The sequence below is a fragment of the Sapajus apella genome, unplaced genomic scaffold, assembly GCF_009761245.1.
Source record: "Sapajus apella isolate SASKATOON/1434 unplaced genomic scaffold, GSC_monkey_1.0 scaffold26, whole genome shotgun sequence".
Lineage (NCBI taxonomy): Eukaryota > Metazoa > Chordata > Mammalia > Primates > Cebidae > Sapajus > Sapajus apella.
The window spans coordinates 3,130,673-3,147,271 of NW_022436966.1; the positions used below are offsets into that span (position 1 = coordinate 3,130,673).

At 48.1% G+C, this 16,599-nt stretch overlaps 1 protein-coding gene across 2 annotated transcripts in view; it reads left to right on the forward strand.

Annotated features, from left to right (window-relative positions):
* TGFA (transforming growth factor alpha) overlaps positions 1-16,381 on the forward strand; it is a 103,849-nt gene extending 87,468 nt beyond the window's left edge. For both annotated transcript variants that reach the window (XM_032291820.1, XM_032291821.1), the window contains exons 4-6: positions 8,121-8,270; positions 10,403-10,512; positions 12,798-16,381. In XM_032291820.1, coding sequence (XP_032147711.1) covers positions 8,121-8,270; positions 10,403-10,512; positions 12,798-12,805 — 268 coding nt within the window. In that variant the 3' untranslated portion in view covers positions 12,806-16,381. The remainder of the gene's footprint in view (positions 1-8,120; positions 8,271-10,402; positions 10,513-12,797) is intronic.
* Positions 16,382-16,599: the final 218 nt, after the last annotated feature.

Consider the following 16,599-nt stretch of genomic DNA (forward strand, 5'->3'; position numbering starts at 1 on the left):
TTAAAAGAGCATTTACCTCCATAAGACTTGCCAGAGGCCCCTGAGACCCTTGGAGCCAGATGTGTTAGAGGATTAGAAGTGTGGACTGAGGGACACCTTTTTCAAAACCAGCTGGCTAAAAATCCAGGTTCCAGGGCCCCAGGCCAGAGCCACTGAAGTAGAACCCCCAGAAGTTCAAGTCTGGGTCTCTGCATTTTTAACAAGTATTTCAGATCACTCATAGGTTTAGCAAAGTCTGAAAATTCTTGGATTCAAATTATTTCATGACTTAGAATTTCTGGAGCACAAGGCAGTGGGATGGATACCTTTGAGTGGCTAAATCCTCTAAGATGTGGTCTCTGCCCTCCAGCATCTTCACATTCCAGCTCATAAAACAAGCCAGAAGCACAGGTGAAGGGCTAGTGTACATAAATGGTAACACAACCAGAAATAGCTTAGAAATAAAGATGCAGGCCATGTATGGTGGTCTCCACACCTGGCTGAGCATCATCCTCCCAGAGACGGGGCTTCTCTGACCTACAGAATCAGAATCTCCAGGATTGGGACCTAGGAATCACCTTAGTTAAGAGCTGTGGTGATTGCCACAGCCAGCCAGGTTGGGGAAGAAAGTCACTCGAAGAAAGCTTCCCAGAGCAGGTGTCAGGGTGGGACCAGTTGGGAAAAGCAGAGAGGTTGTTCCAGGCCTCACGTGCTCGGGGGACCTGCTATTGCAGATCAGTGTGGCTACACCAGGGAGACAGGGAGGAGACCAGTTAGAGACAAATTGGGGGCCAGAGCCTATTGAAAGTTGTCTTTATTCTTTAGGCAATAGAAGCCACGTGAGTTTCAGAAAGACATATTCAAAGACAATTAGTCTGTCTATAATAGAATACTATTAGGTGGACCTATATTGAAACTTGGCACTATTTTATTTGGAGCTGGATAGTTGTGTTGTGGATGCTGACCTATGTACTGAAGGATGTCAGCAGTATCCCTGGCTTCTACCTACTAGATGTCAGTAGCATCACTGTCCCTGGCCATGACAGTCAAAAAATATCTCCAGACATTGTCAAATGTCCTCTGCGGGGCAAAATTGCCCCCAAGTTAAGAGTCATGGATCCATATGAAATTGCCATTTTTATAGGTCAAAAATGGTTTTGGATCAGCAATTTCATACTAATTGTTAATAACAACTAGCATCTATTAGGGTTTTGGCTTCATGCCAGGTACTGTTTGAAGCACAGTCCATGTGCTAACTCGTTTAATCATACTGATCCCATGAAGAAGAAAGAGAGGCTATACCCAGCTTGCATAGCAGGGCTTGGATTCAAACTGGCCTCTGTCTCCTGAAGCTGAGTTCTTAGCTATGATGCTTAAAGCCATCAGATGCATCAGCCCAGGAGCCTGGGGACCAGGATCACCTGCTGCAGTAGGCGGTGTGGCCAGGGCTTTCCTCTGCCTGAGGTGCAGCTGTGTGAGCCTGGGCAGGCCCCTCAGCATGCCCCTGAGCCTCACCTGAAGAGGACGGAGGAGAAGCACACTGGCCACACTCCTCCTGAGAACACCGCAGGGCTAAGAAACTCCCCCAGATGACAGTCCTCGCCTCCGTACCCTGTTAATACAAAGCACGATGATGATGATGATGGACACTGTCATTATTCATGATTATCATTCTTATTAACAATAATTAACATACTAGAGGCCCCTGGAGGACTGATGGGGTTGTTTTCATAGTGGCCTGGTCACTGTGGAAAAACACTGGCCCTGAAGGAAGTTTGGCCTCTTGACCCAAACATCAGGAAGCTTCCCTGTACAACAGGGAGAAGGCACACTCCCGCCAGCCATGTCCTGTGCTCAGCCCAGAATCAAGCACACACAGCCCCGTTCACTGTGCTGTGAGCTGAGGGAATCCTCTTTGGAGAGAAAGCACAGGACTTTACCAAGTTCTGACCCAAAGTGAGTCAGCAGCTCAGTTTTTCTTTCTCAGGCGCTCTCCCCACCAGATCAGGGCTGGTGCAAACTTACTAAGAGCCGGCAGCCAGGAGAGCCAAGCCACAACCATCTGTGTGACTGAGGAGCACCCCCTCTTCAGCTGTGGGAAGCCTTCTGAAAGCTGGGCTGGGTGGCTGCTCTCCTGTTCCCCTCTGTCCCAAGCCCTGCTTTTGGCCCAAGGGAGATTTTATAATTGTCCATCATATTCACTCCCCCTTACACTTTAGTGATGAGGATAACTGGCCATCTTTCTGCATTCACATCATACACGTTACTATTAATAGTAAGTGCTCAATAAAAGCTGGGGTTTGGAGAAGGTAAGCAACTTGCCCAGAGTCCCAGAGCTAGTCACTGGCAGAGGTGGGGTTCAGTCCCATCATTCCAGCACACCCAGAGGGTACTGTGCCTCCGCTTGGCAAAATTCACCTCAAACTACTCAGCTATTTGTTTCCAGGAAAGGTGCGGCATCTTCCCCCTGCAAATTAACCCTTCTCCTGAGAAAGGTCAGGGTCATCCCCAAGCTCAGTCCTCTGACTACAGACTGTTAAAAAGTTTTTCCTATGGGTCAAATGCGGGGCTGCAGAGACAGCTGAGACATACTTGCATCTGGAAAAGCTGACTGTCTTGGGGGAGGCCCATCCATGCAAGCAATTACACCTCTTTACCTCAGTTTCTCCCTGGATCTTGATGGCCCAGGGGCAGTATTCAGTCGACAGACATGCTTTATATGGCAATAGATAATGAGCCACACCGTTCTTAGGTGGCTTTAATCGGTTGTCCACATTTTAGAAAGTCAGATTTCACATTTCCATGCAGATGCATGGCTCCTCTTGAATAAGCAGAATGGCAACACAGGGCCTGAACTTCCAACACAGCCCCTCAGCTGGGACTCACTCAGGTGTGCCGCCCCAGACAGGCTCGCCCTCTCCAGCCCTTCATTCACTCCCTCTCCCCACAATGCCCGACAGCAACGTGAAACATGGGTCCCTGATCACCTGTTGCCCCTGCTGGTGCAGGAGGACCGCTGCTCTGCTTACACCAGCTCACTTAGCTCCCTTTTCCATCCGCGGGACCCCTGGGGGCTTGCCTATGTTCAGCCCCAGGACAGGGTGCTCTGCAGGACCCTCTGATGGCACTCCTTACCCCCCAATGGCTTGTAAGCTCTGGGAAAACAGGACCACACCTTATCCCTTTTTGTATTTACAGTACCCCAAAGAATGTTCTAATTAATGAATTCCCACTAGACCAGAAACTCTTGAGTGCATGCAGAGAAACCAGAACATTCTGTCCTTGTTCCTGTGACTCGCCCAGCCCTGGGAAGCTGACACACACATTCTGGTCAATAAAACTGACGTACCCTGAGGTTGAGCCCCATCTATCATGGCCTCATATAGCAAACTCACAGGGAGCCAGGACTCCGTAAGTCTTAAATTCTGTCTTCCATATGAACAATAGTCTTTAGGTTTCCAGAGAACCTAAAATGACATCTCATGCTATAAAATGAAGGGAAAAAAAAAGTTAAAACAAATAACTAGTCAGAGACTGCCAAAGGTGGTGAAAACTACCCTTAGATGTTTATGATTCAGGTAAACCCTAGATGGTATTTTACAGCTCCCTTTAATAAATCCCCTAGCTCCCAACCACATCAGAAAACTAATGGGAAGAGAATTTGCAAAGACAGTAAAGCTATAGAAATGCAAGGTTAGGGCTCTCAACACTTTTTCCCTGGGGCAGATTCCTCACACCATTGGTCTGCTGCCTGCAGAAGCCTTCAAACAAAGGAAAACGGTTGAAGGAAGCCACCCAGGTGACAAGTTTACCCCTGGCAACCAGTTTGAAGTTTCTCACCTGTCCCAAATGATCCTTGGTGACCCAACTCCCGACAACTTTCCCACAGCAAAGTATGAAAGCAAATTCTTGTCTGCCAAGGGAAACATTCCACCTGGCCCCAGCCACAGAACATTCCAGTGGAATCTGAACAGAGTTAAACACCCAAAGAGACCTGACCACCATCAGTGCAAAACCTGCTGCCCATGTGACCAAGGTGGTGCCTCCCAAGAGATTAGGAGTGGGGAAAGATTTCCCCTTTTGTAGATCTATCAGCAGGTGGTGGGGGCAGGGTTAGGAAGGATGACATCACTCCCATCCACAGGTCTGGAGAAAGTGCAGGTCCTCCCTCTCTCTTCCTACTGGAAGCCAGAGTGGGGGTCCCACACCAGGCAGGAGGACACCGCAGTTAAAGGCATGGATTGGAGGTCAGGCAGACCTGAGGTAAAGTCCCGCCGAGTCTCTCATACAAGTGACTTGGCCTCTTAAACCTGTTTCTTTGTGCACAAAATGAGGATACTAACACTTCCTAGAATTGTAACGGGGACCCAGTGATGATAATGTATATGGAGCAATTGCTGCCTATGACAAAAGCCACTGGGCTCCTAAGCAGTTAGACTACTTAATTAAAATTTAGTTCTGAGTCTCACTAGCCACACTTTAAGGAAGCAACGCCTCAGCCAGGCGTGGTGGCTCACGCCTATAATCCCACCACTTTGGGAGGCTGAGGCAGGTGGATCACCTGAGGTCAGGAGTTCAAGACCAGCCTGGCCAACACAGTAAAACCCTGTCTCTACTAAAAATACAAAAATTAGCTGGGCATGGTGGCACACGCCTGTAATCCCAACTACTTGGGAGGCTGAGGCAGGAGAATTGCTTGAACCCAGGAGGCAGAGGTTGCTGTGAGCCAAAATCATGCCGTTGCATTCCAGCCTGGGTGACAAGAGTAAGACTCTGTCTTTAAAAAAAAAAAAAAAGATGCAATATCTCGAGGTAGCTAGTAGCTACTGTATTCAGTCACCCAGATATAGACTCTGTCATGATCATGGAAAGTTCTACTAGACAGCACTGGAGAACATTCAAGCACAGTTCCCAGCACAGCATATGCTATGTTTGCGAATGTGGCCGCCATTGGCACCATCACTTCAGCCAGTGGATGTTGTGTGAGGCCCTGCTGGAAGGAGTATGAAAGCGGGGCTGAGCTTACTCCAGCCCTCTCTTCCCCAGGCCCTAGAGCACAGAGGTTATAGGACTTGGTGAATCTGGTTCTTGAAAGGCGGAGAATGGGTGAGCCCAATACACATGCTCTTGGTCCTAGTGCACCCACTGCCTCATAGTCCTGTGGAATGTGCAGCCAGGTAGAAACCAGCACCTACCTGAGGCCAAGGAGGGAACAGCAGCCAGGCGAGGTGACTCTTCCCACTCCTGTGACTTGTGCCTAAAATAATCAGCATAATTAAGCCTAATATTAGAAGCTTCGGACGTTTTTTTAAGTATATCACCAAACCTTTCTCTTTTTCTGTTATAAAAAGCAACTGAGAAGCATTCCCATTATTACAATTAGGAAGAGAAAGGGTTGCCCTCCCCCGCCCACTGCAATCACCTGGGAGCTTTAGAAATCTTGATGCCCAGGACTGACTCCCAGAGATTCAGATTTAGTTGATCTAAAGGTATGGCCTGGACATCAGGATTTTTGAAAGCATTAACCCAGAAAGGTAGCCCTACTGGGTGAGATTGTTAGTTCCCAAACCTCTAGAAGCTTTTGTTTCTTCAGCTGTAAAACAGGGTAAATAATAGCGATGGCCTCACCTGTCAGTTGCAATTGTTGGGATTAAATGATTCAGGTAGTTTAGCCTAGTGCTTGCAGCAAATGTTATGTGTTGTAATTACCACTTGGCTGCCACTATTTTATTTAAATGAAATTTACTGGGGTCTCCAGTATTGATATGTTAAATCATAGTGTTTTTAGAACCAAATAATAGGTGAGGTGCTAGAATCCCTCTTTCCCAGGGCCTGCTGGTTAGGGTAGAAACATTTCAAGCTGTGTGAAATTGCCTTGGGTTGCTCGCCTTCCTATGCCATAAGCATTTCACAAAAGACTCTTCAAATCCTCATTATGCTACCCTTCCCCAGAAGAAAGAACGACTAACCCTAACCCTACCCCTTCTGCAGAGAAGTCCCATTGGCTTGGCTACAACTCCTGCTTACAAATCTGATAATCCACTCTAAAGCCCAGGCGCCCTGGCCCCATTCTGTTCAGTGGCTCACCAGAGGTTTCTGTAGAGCTAAGCTCTGCCCTGCAAGAGCACGGAGGCTGGGGCCAGAAGTGAGGCTGGTCAGAAAAGAGCAGTCAGAAAGGTGGGCATAGTCCTGGGGGGTTCAAGGAGAGGTTAGGGAGATCCAAGTGAGCTATGGAAAAATGGATGGATGGGTGACAAAAATGAATGAGTCTGTAAATTACATCTTTCTGGAGAATGGAGTCCTTGGGATGGAGCCTGAGGAGAGTGAGGAATGATATTCCAGGTGGAGAAGGTAGCCAGCATTGGGATGCGCAATGGAGGGTAGTTGTTCATTCATTCTGTAGGTGTGTCCCGAGTGCCCACATGCTGGGAACTGTGCTAGGTGCAGCGGGTGGATTTAACGCTGGGCTGGGGGTGGGGGGTGGCAACAACTTGGATGGGCTGGAACCGGAACCTAGGTGGGTGGGAGATAAAGTAGAGGGGTGGATTAGGGCCCTGTGGGAGAGAGGGCTAGCTATCACTAGAGGAAACACACCACTCAGGGACCCTATCTGGAAGGTTGGGGAGCCATCTAGGTGCAGGGTGAAAACTTGAGCTAGACGGAGGGACCCTTTGCAGGGTTTTCTTGAGACATGCACGGACGGCTTAGATTTATGCACTGCCTAAGCCTGTTGCTTGTCCACTCTCTGCCTCCCCTTCATAGGAAAGGGCCAGTGCCTGCAGGGAGAGTCAGTGAAGACCTATTTCTTTAACATTAAAATGCTTAAATTTTTATTAAGTTGGGCAAAATCTATGCTACAGGTTAAATATAGCATGTGTATTCTGTGGCTCCAAGCACCCTGTGTTATCCGGGGTCAGCCAGCCCAGGAGCACAGGACTGGGGGAATCGCAAATGTAATGCCCCTGGCACCAGCCCAGCATGACGGCAGGCACATTAGGACCTTAACCCCTCTCAGGGAGTGGTCTTCAAAGGCCTTCTAATCTAAAAGTGAAGGTTAGAGGCTAAGTAATCAAAAGATAAACTCTTTTTAAAAGTTTAGCTATCACTGCCATGTCTGGGGGAAAAACAAAACTAAACTTTAAATCTAGCACGTGATACGGGGTTGCTCCGCTAAGAAGTCCCCAGTGGGAAGGAGGCCACCCCACAGGCAAAGGAGGTGGGAATCTTACATTTCTATTGACAATAAGAATGTTACAGCATACAAAAGGACCAACGTCTAAGCTAATTATGTCTTATTGAGAAGCATCACATGCTTAGGGGATTAGTGGCTCAGGGGATGCCTTTAAAAGAAAATGACCATCCCATCCTTATGGCCAGGACACATCCTGAAGCACTTTTGGGACCCACCTGTGCATTGCAGGGGGCTGTGACTGAAAGGTTAATGCTAAAGAACCTCTGAATGGCAGCAGTACCAGGAATTACATCACCTGGTGTTGGCGCCACACTTTCCAGGCTACATGCACATTCGAACATGACCTTGCTTGTGCCTTTACTAAGCCTGGTGTAAAGGTGGGCCAGGTATTAAAGGACAGGAGGACATCAGGGTTCACAGGAGAGTGGTGACTTCTCCAGTCCTACCACGACCAGGTAGTGGTGCTGGGTAACCTGGTAAATACTTGAAGAACTAATTAAACTTGATGAAGATAAAAAAGCAAACCACAGCCTATGCCTCCACTGGTTTCAGGTGTTTTCTCATCAGAAATTCTGAAAATTCGCACTTGGTTTAAAAATAACCTGGATTTTTTGTGAACTGCCAGAATGAAGTCTGTGTCACGAAGACGTTTGCTGCCTTGACTCCTCCAGGATTTGGCACGGTCGCAATAGTCATGGGTTGCTTCAGCGGTAGTTTGCGTCCTCAGATAAGGATTAGATTCCCCTTCCTTCTCCAAGCAAGTGGTGGTGCCTGTGGCCAGAAATAGGAGGCATTTTGCTAACACCTTTGCCTCCAATTGCAAAAGCTGGCAGGGTCCCTTTGGGCTTTACCTGAAGGCTCTGGGTCCCTCCGGGCAAACCCTCCCTGGAGAGCTAGGGGAACAAGACCTTCTGTCAGGAGAGTGCACTAACCTTCCTTTCTTCCCCAGCTGCCATTCTGGGTATGTCGGTGCACGCTGTGAGCATGCGGATCTCCTGGCTGTGGTGGCCGCCAGCCAGAAGAAGCAGGCCATCACCGCCTTGGTGGTGGTCTCCATGGTGGCCCTTGCTGTCCTAATCATCACATGTGTGCTGATACAGTGAGTACTTGCTGCCCCTAAGGGCAGGTCTCCTGCACCCCTTAGAGCCTCTCCTACCAGGGACATCTACAGTATGTCCAGATAACAAGGCCACCTCAGCACAGCTTACTGCTGTGATGTCTGAGTGGTGTCAGCAAAGCTAAATGCTACTTTGACGACTGTTGGCATGACATGGGACATCTGAAACCCATGCCCCTGGTTCTGGTAACAACGGGGCACCCCTTAGAGCCCCAGCTTGTTGACAGTAGGCACAGCCTGCTCACATCCTTCTCCTGGACCAAGGCAGCATTGAGTGGTGAGGGATGAGGTCTCAGCTGGGCCGGCCTTTCCTGCCTCCCCAAGCAGTATCCACTCTGCTTCCAGGGACTTTGGAAAACACATTTGCTGGGAGAAGACAAAGAGCTCTGGTTCAGACTGGGCACAGCCCAGGCTCTGCCACTCCAGAGGACCCTCTTTGAGGAGCCGGAGCCAGCTAGTGGGCTGCCAGCCTTGCTTCTCATGGCCAGTAGCTGTGTGTGTTCCCCCATCCCATAGTCCTGTTTCCGTGGCCAGGAGAGTCACGGGGGGTTAGGAACAAGGCTGGGGGCCCACATGGGCCTCCCCAGAGAGACCTAAGAGCGAATTTTGCCAGATTCTGTGGAAACAGGAACGATCTAGATGCCTAGACAGCATCTCTCATTTCCAGGGAGGCAGCCAGTCCCAACTCTCCTGTGGCGCTTCCCAGCCTTGGTCTCCCTACCAGAGACCAAGTTCAGAATCCATGAGCCAGAGACTATGCTCTCACTCCTGCCAGGCTGCTGACTTCCGGGGCTTAGGGCCCTCCTGAGTGGCAGGGTCCAAGCTGGGACCGGCTTGTCCCATGCTGGAGGCATCTAGAGGCCTTGATCCCATTGCCCTGGGCCGCTCCTGCCCGGGAAGTGACGAGGACAAGCCCACCTGGCAGGCTGTGAGAAAGCAGGCATCGACGGATCTGGAACCAAGGCCTTCACAGCCCCTGGCATGGGATGTGTGTTCCCAGCCCAGACTCTAACTCAGGAGGGCCTTGGGCCCAGGCACACCGTTCTGGGCTCTCGGTTTTCACTTGTGACAAAAGCAGGTTGGGCAGGAAGGTCTCAGGGCCTCCTCCTTAGCTCTGCTGTCCAAAGCTTCAGGGGCTCCAGGAACCTTCCCAGCTTCTCACTGCAGGACAGTATCAAGACAGGGGCTGGGAGAGGAATCGTGAAATGCCACCAGATACTGAGAGAGAAGCCCAGCAACAGGCTTGTTTCTTCATCTCTGCCACCTGGCTCACCTTAGTCAGGAAATTTCTCCTAACTTCAGCCCTTGCCCGGGGACACATAAAGTATACATGCATTAAGGTTGGAATGAGTGGAAACGAAGGTCTCCGTGCTATCCCAAGGGAAACAGCTGGCAGTGTCTGTGGGTAACTTCTCTCTTACTCAGTGCTTTCTTTCTATTCTTCTTTTGGGGCTTTTTTTCATGTAAACTCTGAAAACTCTCCATTCCTGCCCACAGAGGGAGGCAGGAGCCTTTATAACCTGATGCCTCAGGACTCCAGGTAACAGGTTTACAGAGAGGGTGGATGTTCCAAAGCTAGAGAACATTAGTCCTGAAAGGAGGATTCAAAGCCACTGAGATCCATGACTCATTCTTCCATGTTTTTCCATGGCCAATTCAGCCATCCAAGTTCCCTGTTCTGCTACTGGCAATACCAGATGAATAACCACCTCCTCAACCCTCACAGCCCTGCCAGCTGGAAGTGGCCACTTTATCCCAGTCCTTTGTCCCAGTTTTGAGGCCATTACTATACCTGTAGAGTTACCCACCTTGTTCTTTATCAAGAAAACCGAGTGCAGGACCAGTCCCTTCTGACAGCTGGGGAAGCTGGAGCCAGGTCAGCTTGCAGAAATGGAGTGAATACTTTAGGGCAGTCAACTGATGCTTTTGTTGTTGGCCGGCATCTGCCCCAAAAAACCACTAACCTACTGTGCCCTCAGCCCCCTACAGTGCTGGTCCCTCTAGAAGCCCCCATGGGGAGCTGGTTTAGAGCTGGAGCTGCCCACAGGCCCATTGGACAGATGCTGTGCCACCCCGGCCTGCCTGCCCAGACTGGGTCTGTTGTGTCTTTGCAGCTGCTGCCAGGTCCGAAAACACTGTGAGTGGTGCCGGGCCCTCATCTGCCGGCATGAGAAGCCCAGTGCCCTCCTGAAAGGAAGGACTGCTTGCTGCCACTCAGAAACGGGTAAGGAGCCTCTTCTCTGGTGGGAGACACTATGGGGTGGAGAAAAGACTACCTTCTCCAAGTCAGGGCAGAAGTTCCTGGACTATGGAGCAGAGAGAGGGGAGAAAAGAGAGACTGTTTTATTCTACCAAGTCAGGATTGGTTTATTCATAGGTGCCTTTTACTTAGTAGGGAGCCCTTATATCCTGGCTGGTGGCTGTGGGACCTTTGACAAGTTACTCAACCTCTCAGAGGCTCAGTTTGTTTTTGAGATGGTGTCTTACTCTGTTGCCCAGGCTGGAGTGCAGTGCTGCAAACTCGGCTCACTGGTTCCCAGGTTCAAGCAATTCTTCTGCCTCCCAAGTAGCTGGGATTACAGGCGCCTGCCACCATACCCAGCTAATTTTTGTACTTTTAGTAGAAATGGGGTTTCACCATATTGGCCAGGTTGGTCTCAAGCTCCTGACCTTAGATGACCCACCTCAACCTCCCAAAGTGCTGGTATTATATGCGTGAGCCACCATGCCCAGCCTAGCCTCAGTTTTCTTATTCTTAAAAAGATGCTGTGCAAATTGGAAGATACTGATATAAAATACCTAGTGTATCCCCCAAATTGACGGCACTCAAGAGATGTTCATTCTCTTTCCCTTGAGAAGGTCACTTCCCCTTTTTTAGCTGTAAAATGAGGAATTTGGCCTATGCAAGGTCGCCAAGGACCTTCAAACCCTTAGGTCCTGTGAGCGTCATTAAGTTTACCTCGTTTCCTGGATATTTTCGCCAATATCCATGGAGATTGGACATTAGGACGTGGGCCCAGCTTGCACCTCAGGAGCCCTCCTCGTAGCATCTCTGGTTCTGGGCTCATGGAGGTAAAGAGTTGCTTCATCCAAACAAGGCCAGAAAAGTCTCACATCGGCCAGCTTTTCAGGGATGCTATTTTAATGAGAGCTCATCATAAAGTTCTTCTTGAGGACATAGTGGGTCAGGAGACAGTCATTAAAGTGAATCAACCCAGAGGTGTCCTTCTCTGGTCAACAGTTGGCATTCAGAAGCTCCAGGGTCCATGGTAGAGGGTAGGGAGGAAGGCTGCTGGGAGGCTGGACACACGTGTGTTCATTAGAGCTCGTGGTCATCTGGAGGGAGCTGAAGGCCCAAGAATACCACACGTCTGTTCTTCCTCTCAATAACCATGGTAATTGTGTGCAGTAAATGAGCACACAGAGGCTGTGCTGGAGCAGCACTCGAGATTTAGGAGCCACAGCTCTTGAGGATGCAAATCCTTTCAGCCTTGCAGTGGCCTTAAGAGGAGGATGGTTCATGAGTGACATGGGTAAACTGAGTCTGCTGACAGCCTGCTTGGATCCCACTAGGAGTCAGTTGGGGAGTGAGGATGAGAACCAGGGTCTCTGAAGCCCTGTCTCAACATCTTCTTTCAACTACCTTGGGCTAATCCATTGCGCTAATGGATTATTTTTGAGCTTATTTTTTCTTTTAGCACCAATAGAAAAATTTTTTTAAGTCTTTTAAAAAAATTTGTAATAGATTTTGTAGCATTTGTCTGAACCTCAACCAAGTCATTTGGGGTGGAGTAAGTTTCTTGTTAATGTCCCTTCTTCTCTACCCACATTTGAGAAGTTCTAATCCTGGGGATGGGTCAGACCTTTAGATATTGCAACTGGAGCTGAAGTCCCTCTCCCTGAGACGGCGCATATCACAACCTGGTGCATATCACAAACTGGCCAGGTCTACTGGGCCTAAGGGATGGGTGAACCAGGGGTGCTCCCCTGTGAACACCTCCAGAGGAACCGTGGCAGGGACCTAGAAAGATGTCCAGGCTAAGCTGAACTCAGGAACTGAGCCCTGCTGCCCCACCACCACAGACAGTGAGGATACCCTCAGGGCCCAGCCATTTTGAAAAGTAAATGGGTCCATTCTTGTATGGCCTCAGGGGAAGCCTTTCTGCCACCAGAGCCACCCACCAAGCCACCCCCTACAGGGGAAGTGACCACAGGCCAGATTGAAATGAAGCCCTCACAACAGGGTGCATCCCCCCGCCCCCCAATCTGCCTTCCTTCTGCTACTTCTTACTTTTGATCAGCCTTTCTAGCTTCCTTTGGCACTGAAAGCACAATGTCAGAGGTTGCGGTCTCCAACACTGAACCAGCAGAATTTGGACTCGGGCCTAACTGCCTGAGAGAACTTGGTGACATTGGCAGTGCCATCTCCAAGTCTCTTTCTTAAGCTTATTTTCCCAAGGTGGCCAGGGTGTGGCCCGCAGTGCTTAACCTGTTTTTCCTTCCTGCCAGTGGTCTGAAGAGCCCAGAGGAGGAGCTTGGCCAGGTGGACTGTGGCAGATCAGTAAAGAAAGGCTTCTTCAGGAGAGCAACGCCAGAGACGCCTGCACATGCCGCAGACCTTCCTCCTTGGCTGCAATCACCCACACAGCCTTTTTGTCTTTTGTGGGCCTTCAAAACTGTCAAGAACTCTGTCTGCTCGGGGTTGTTCAGTGTGACCTAAAGAAGAAATTGGTGGACCACAATTTCAGGACTGGTTAAAAAAAGAACTGCAAAGCGACGGACTCCTGCTCACCTGGGTGAGCTGTGTGCCTCAGTTGGTGTCTGAGTCCAGAGGTGTAGTTGTCTTCTGCCAGGCGTGGATTCCAGGCTGCATGTTTCTTTTTAATGGCCCACCTCTCCACAACAGAATTCTGCCCAACACAGGGGATTTCTGTGGTTGTTATCGTTTTCTGCCATCGCTCACTGGGGAAGAAAGTGGAAGGAGGGAAACTGCTTAATGTCACGTGAAGACCCCAGCTTGAAGAGAAGCTGTATTCTGTAACCACGAGACCCTCAACCAGCCCAATATCTTCCATGGACCCATGACATTGAAGACTGTCCCAAGCTATCACCACCTTTGGAGATGTCTTATTTATTAGATGGATAATGGTTTTATTTTTAATGTCTTAAGTTGATGTAAAAAGCATAAAACCCCTTCAGAGTTCTACATTAATGATGTATGTGTTGCTGACTGAAAAGCTATACTGATTGATTAGAAATGTCTGGCCTCTTCGAGACAGCTAAGGCTTGGGAAAAGCCAGCCAGGGTTGCGAAGATGGAAGCAGAGGCTGGGTTACTGGTAGGAACAAAGGTAGGGTTCAGAGGTGGTGCCATTGAAGCCACCAAGCCAGTAAATGTTCCCAGTACATTCTGAGAGAAAACGTAGCAAATCCCTCAGCAAGGATCTGTCCCTTCTGCTGGGGAGAGAGGAAGAGAGTACACGCATGTCTACACAGGATAAACCCAATACATACCATACTGCTCAGTGCTTAAACGGGTTCACTTCCTAGCGAGCGCTCCGAGAGAATGTTTAGAAATAAAGCATTAGCCACGAGCCGTGGGCATTTCAGGCCAAATGCGTAAAAGGGGGACCAGTCACTTATTTTCCATTTTGTTGCTTGGTTGGTTTGTTTCTTCATTTTAAAAGGAGAAATTTAACTTTGCTATTTATTTTCAAGCACTAGGAAAACTGCTCCAGTAATTGTTTTTCTTCCATTCAGGATGCCGTTTTTATTAACAAAAACTCTAACAAGTCATCTCTACCATGTGGGTCTTGCTTTCCACTCAAGAGACGGAGCAATTGTCCCCTGGGTATCTGTGTCCATCTGACTCTTGGGGCCTGCTTGTGGGAAGCAGTGGGTCCCTTCAAATACATAGGGATGATGGTAGCTAATCCCTAGGAATTTTTATTAAAATTTGGAAACAGAGTAACAAATAATATATAAACTCCTTAGGTGAGGAAACTCTACTAATATTTGAAAAGTGAAAGATTTCTACCTACTAACTCTTAAGTGCTCTAGCTTATTACGTCATGAAAGGGACATTGACAATATGTCAATTGGCTTGAAATTTTCAGAGAGTTTTGTCCTCCCCCCTAATCCTTCTTTGATCTGGAAGAACCATTTCTATGAATTTATTTTTTTAATAATTCAGACAATTCTATGACCCATGTCTTCACTTTGGCACTCTTATTTAACAATGCCACACCTGAAGCACTAAATGCAGACCTCAGATCTGTTCAGAGCTGACCCCCTAGCAATGTCATTGACACGGCTCCCGGTTTTTTAATTATTAAAAGAGGTTCAAGTTTGCCTTCCTTGAGCCAGTCCCACAGCAGCAGATATGTGCTGCTTGACTATCGCATCCTGCTTAGAGAACAATTAATGGACACTGGTTTTTAGACCCCTGTCAATCACCAGTTAGCATGCAAGAGACTTTGCAGAGGTGTGAGAAGATGAGGCTGAACAGATGATGGATGCAGAGGTTCCCTGCAAAAACTTGAGATTTAGTGTCTGTGAATGCTCTGGTTCCTAGGTCCAGCAAGTCACACTTACCAGTGCCCTCATGCTTATGCCTATAACACACATGCAAAGGCCTCCAAGTACGCCTCCCTAGAAGTGCCTTCCAAGTCAGTCTTTTGGAAACCAGTAGGTCTGAAAAAGAGGCTGCATAAAGGCAGGCCTGGTTGGAACATCATCCATGCCCCAGGATAGGAGAGCGTGGCTTATTTGGTGATTTTCTTCTAGAAATCAAATGACTGATAAGCATTGGATCCCTCTACCATTTAATGGCAGTGGTAGTCTTTGGTTAGCTATAAAAATGCTCCCTTCTCAGGTTAAAAATGCATCTTCTAATCCATCTCAGCAAGGTTTCCTGTGTTTCCTTGCCCTTTAGAAAATGAACTGTTCACTACAATTAGAGAATCATTTAACATCCTGACCTGGTAAGCTGCCACACACCTGGCAGTGGGGAGCATCACTGTTTCCAATGGCTCAGAAGACAATGAAAAGCCCCCATTTAAAAAAATAACATTTTTTAAAAGGCCTCCAGTATTCTTATGGAGCCTGGATTTTCCCACTGCTTTGCAGGCTGTGACTTTTTTTAAGCATCTGGCAGGAAATGTTTTTTTCCACGTGGAAAGATAGATAGCAGCCAACCCTGATCTGGAAGACAGGGCCCCAGCTGGACACACATGGAACCGAGCCAGGGATGAGCTGGCTACTGTGTCACTGCAGGAGAGGTGGGCAGAATGGCCCTGGAGTCCTTTCTCTTGAGAAAGGAGGAAAAGGTGGGATTGACCCTCACCCACCCGCACTGGTAAAGGAGGAGAATTTATGCTTCTGGAGCTTCTCAAGGGATTGTGTTTTGCAGGTACAGAAAACTGCCTGTTATCTTCAAGCCAGGTTTTCCAGGGCACATGGGCCACCAGTTGCTTTTTCAGTCAATTTGGCAGGGATGGACTCGTGAGGCTCTAACACTGCTCAGGAGACCCCTGCCCTCTAGTTAGTTCTGGGCTTTGATCTCTCCCAACCTGCCCAGTCACAGAGGGAGGAATGACTCAAATGCCCAAAACCAAGAGGATGTTGCAGAAGTAAGACAAATGTGTCTGTTTTTTAATGTTCTAACATAAGACCTGTTCTCTCTAGTATTGACTTACCAGGCTTTCTGAAAGATCTAGCGGTTCACAGCCCAGAGAGAGGGCACTGAAAAAGCAACTCCTCTTCTTAGTCTTAATAATTTACTAAAATGGTCAACTTTTCATTATTATAATAAACCTGATGCTTTTTTTAGAACTCCTTACTCTGACTTCTGTATATGTTGCACTGAAAAAGTTAATATTTAATGTTTTAATTTATTTTGTGTGGTAAGTTAATTTTGATTTCTGTAATGTGCTAATGTGATTAGCAGTTCTTTTCCTTAATATCTGAATTATACTTAAAGAGTAGTGAGCAATATAAGATGCAGCTGTGTTTTTCAGTAATGTGCATTGTTATTCAGTTGTACTGTACCTTACTTGGAAGGATGAAGGAATGAATCTTTTTTTCCTAAATCAAGACTGGAGTGTTTCTTTAATGAGATTCAGATATTGCTGAAGGAAACGAAGACTTTTCCCTGCAAATGTGAATGATGAGAAAAATTAGATGATCTTTTGCAAAGTGTGGAAGTCCTGTAATTAACCATAGTTGATTCCTGTCTCCTTGAAGAATTCAAGATCTCTGAAGCTCTTCCCAATATATAAGTACTTAGGGCCAGGCGTGGTGGCTCATGCCTG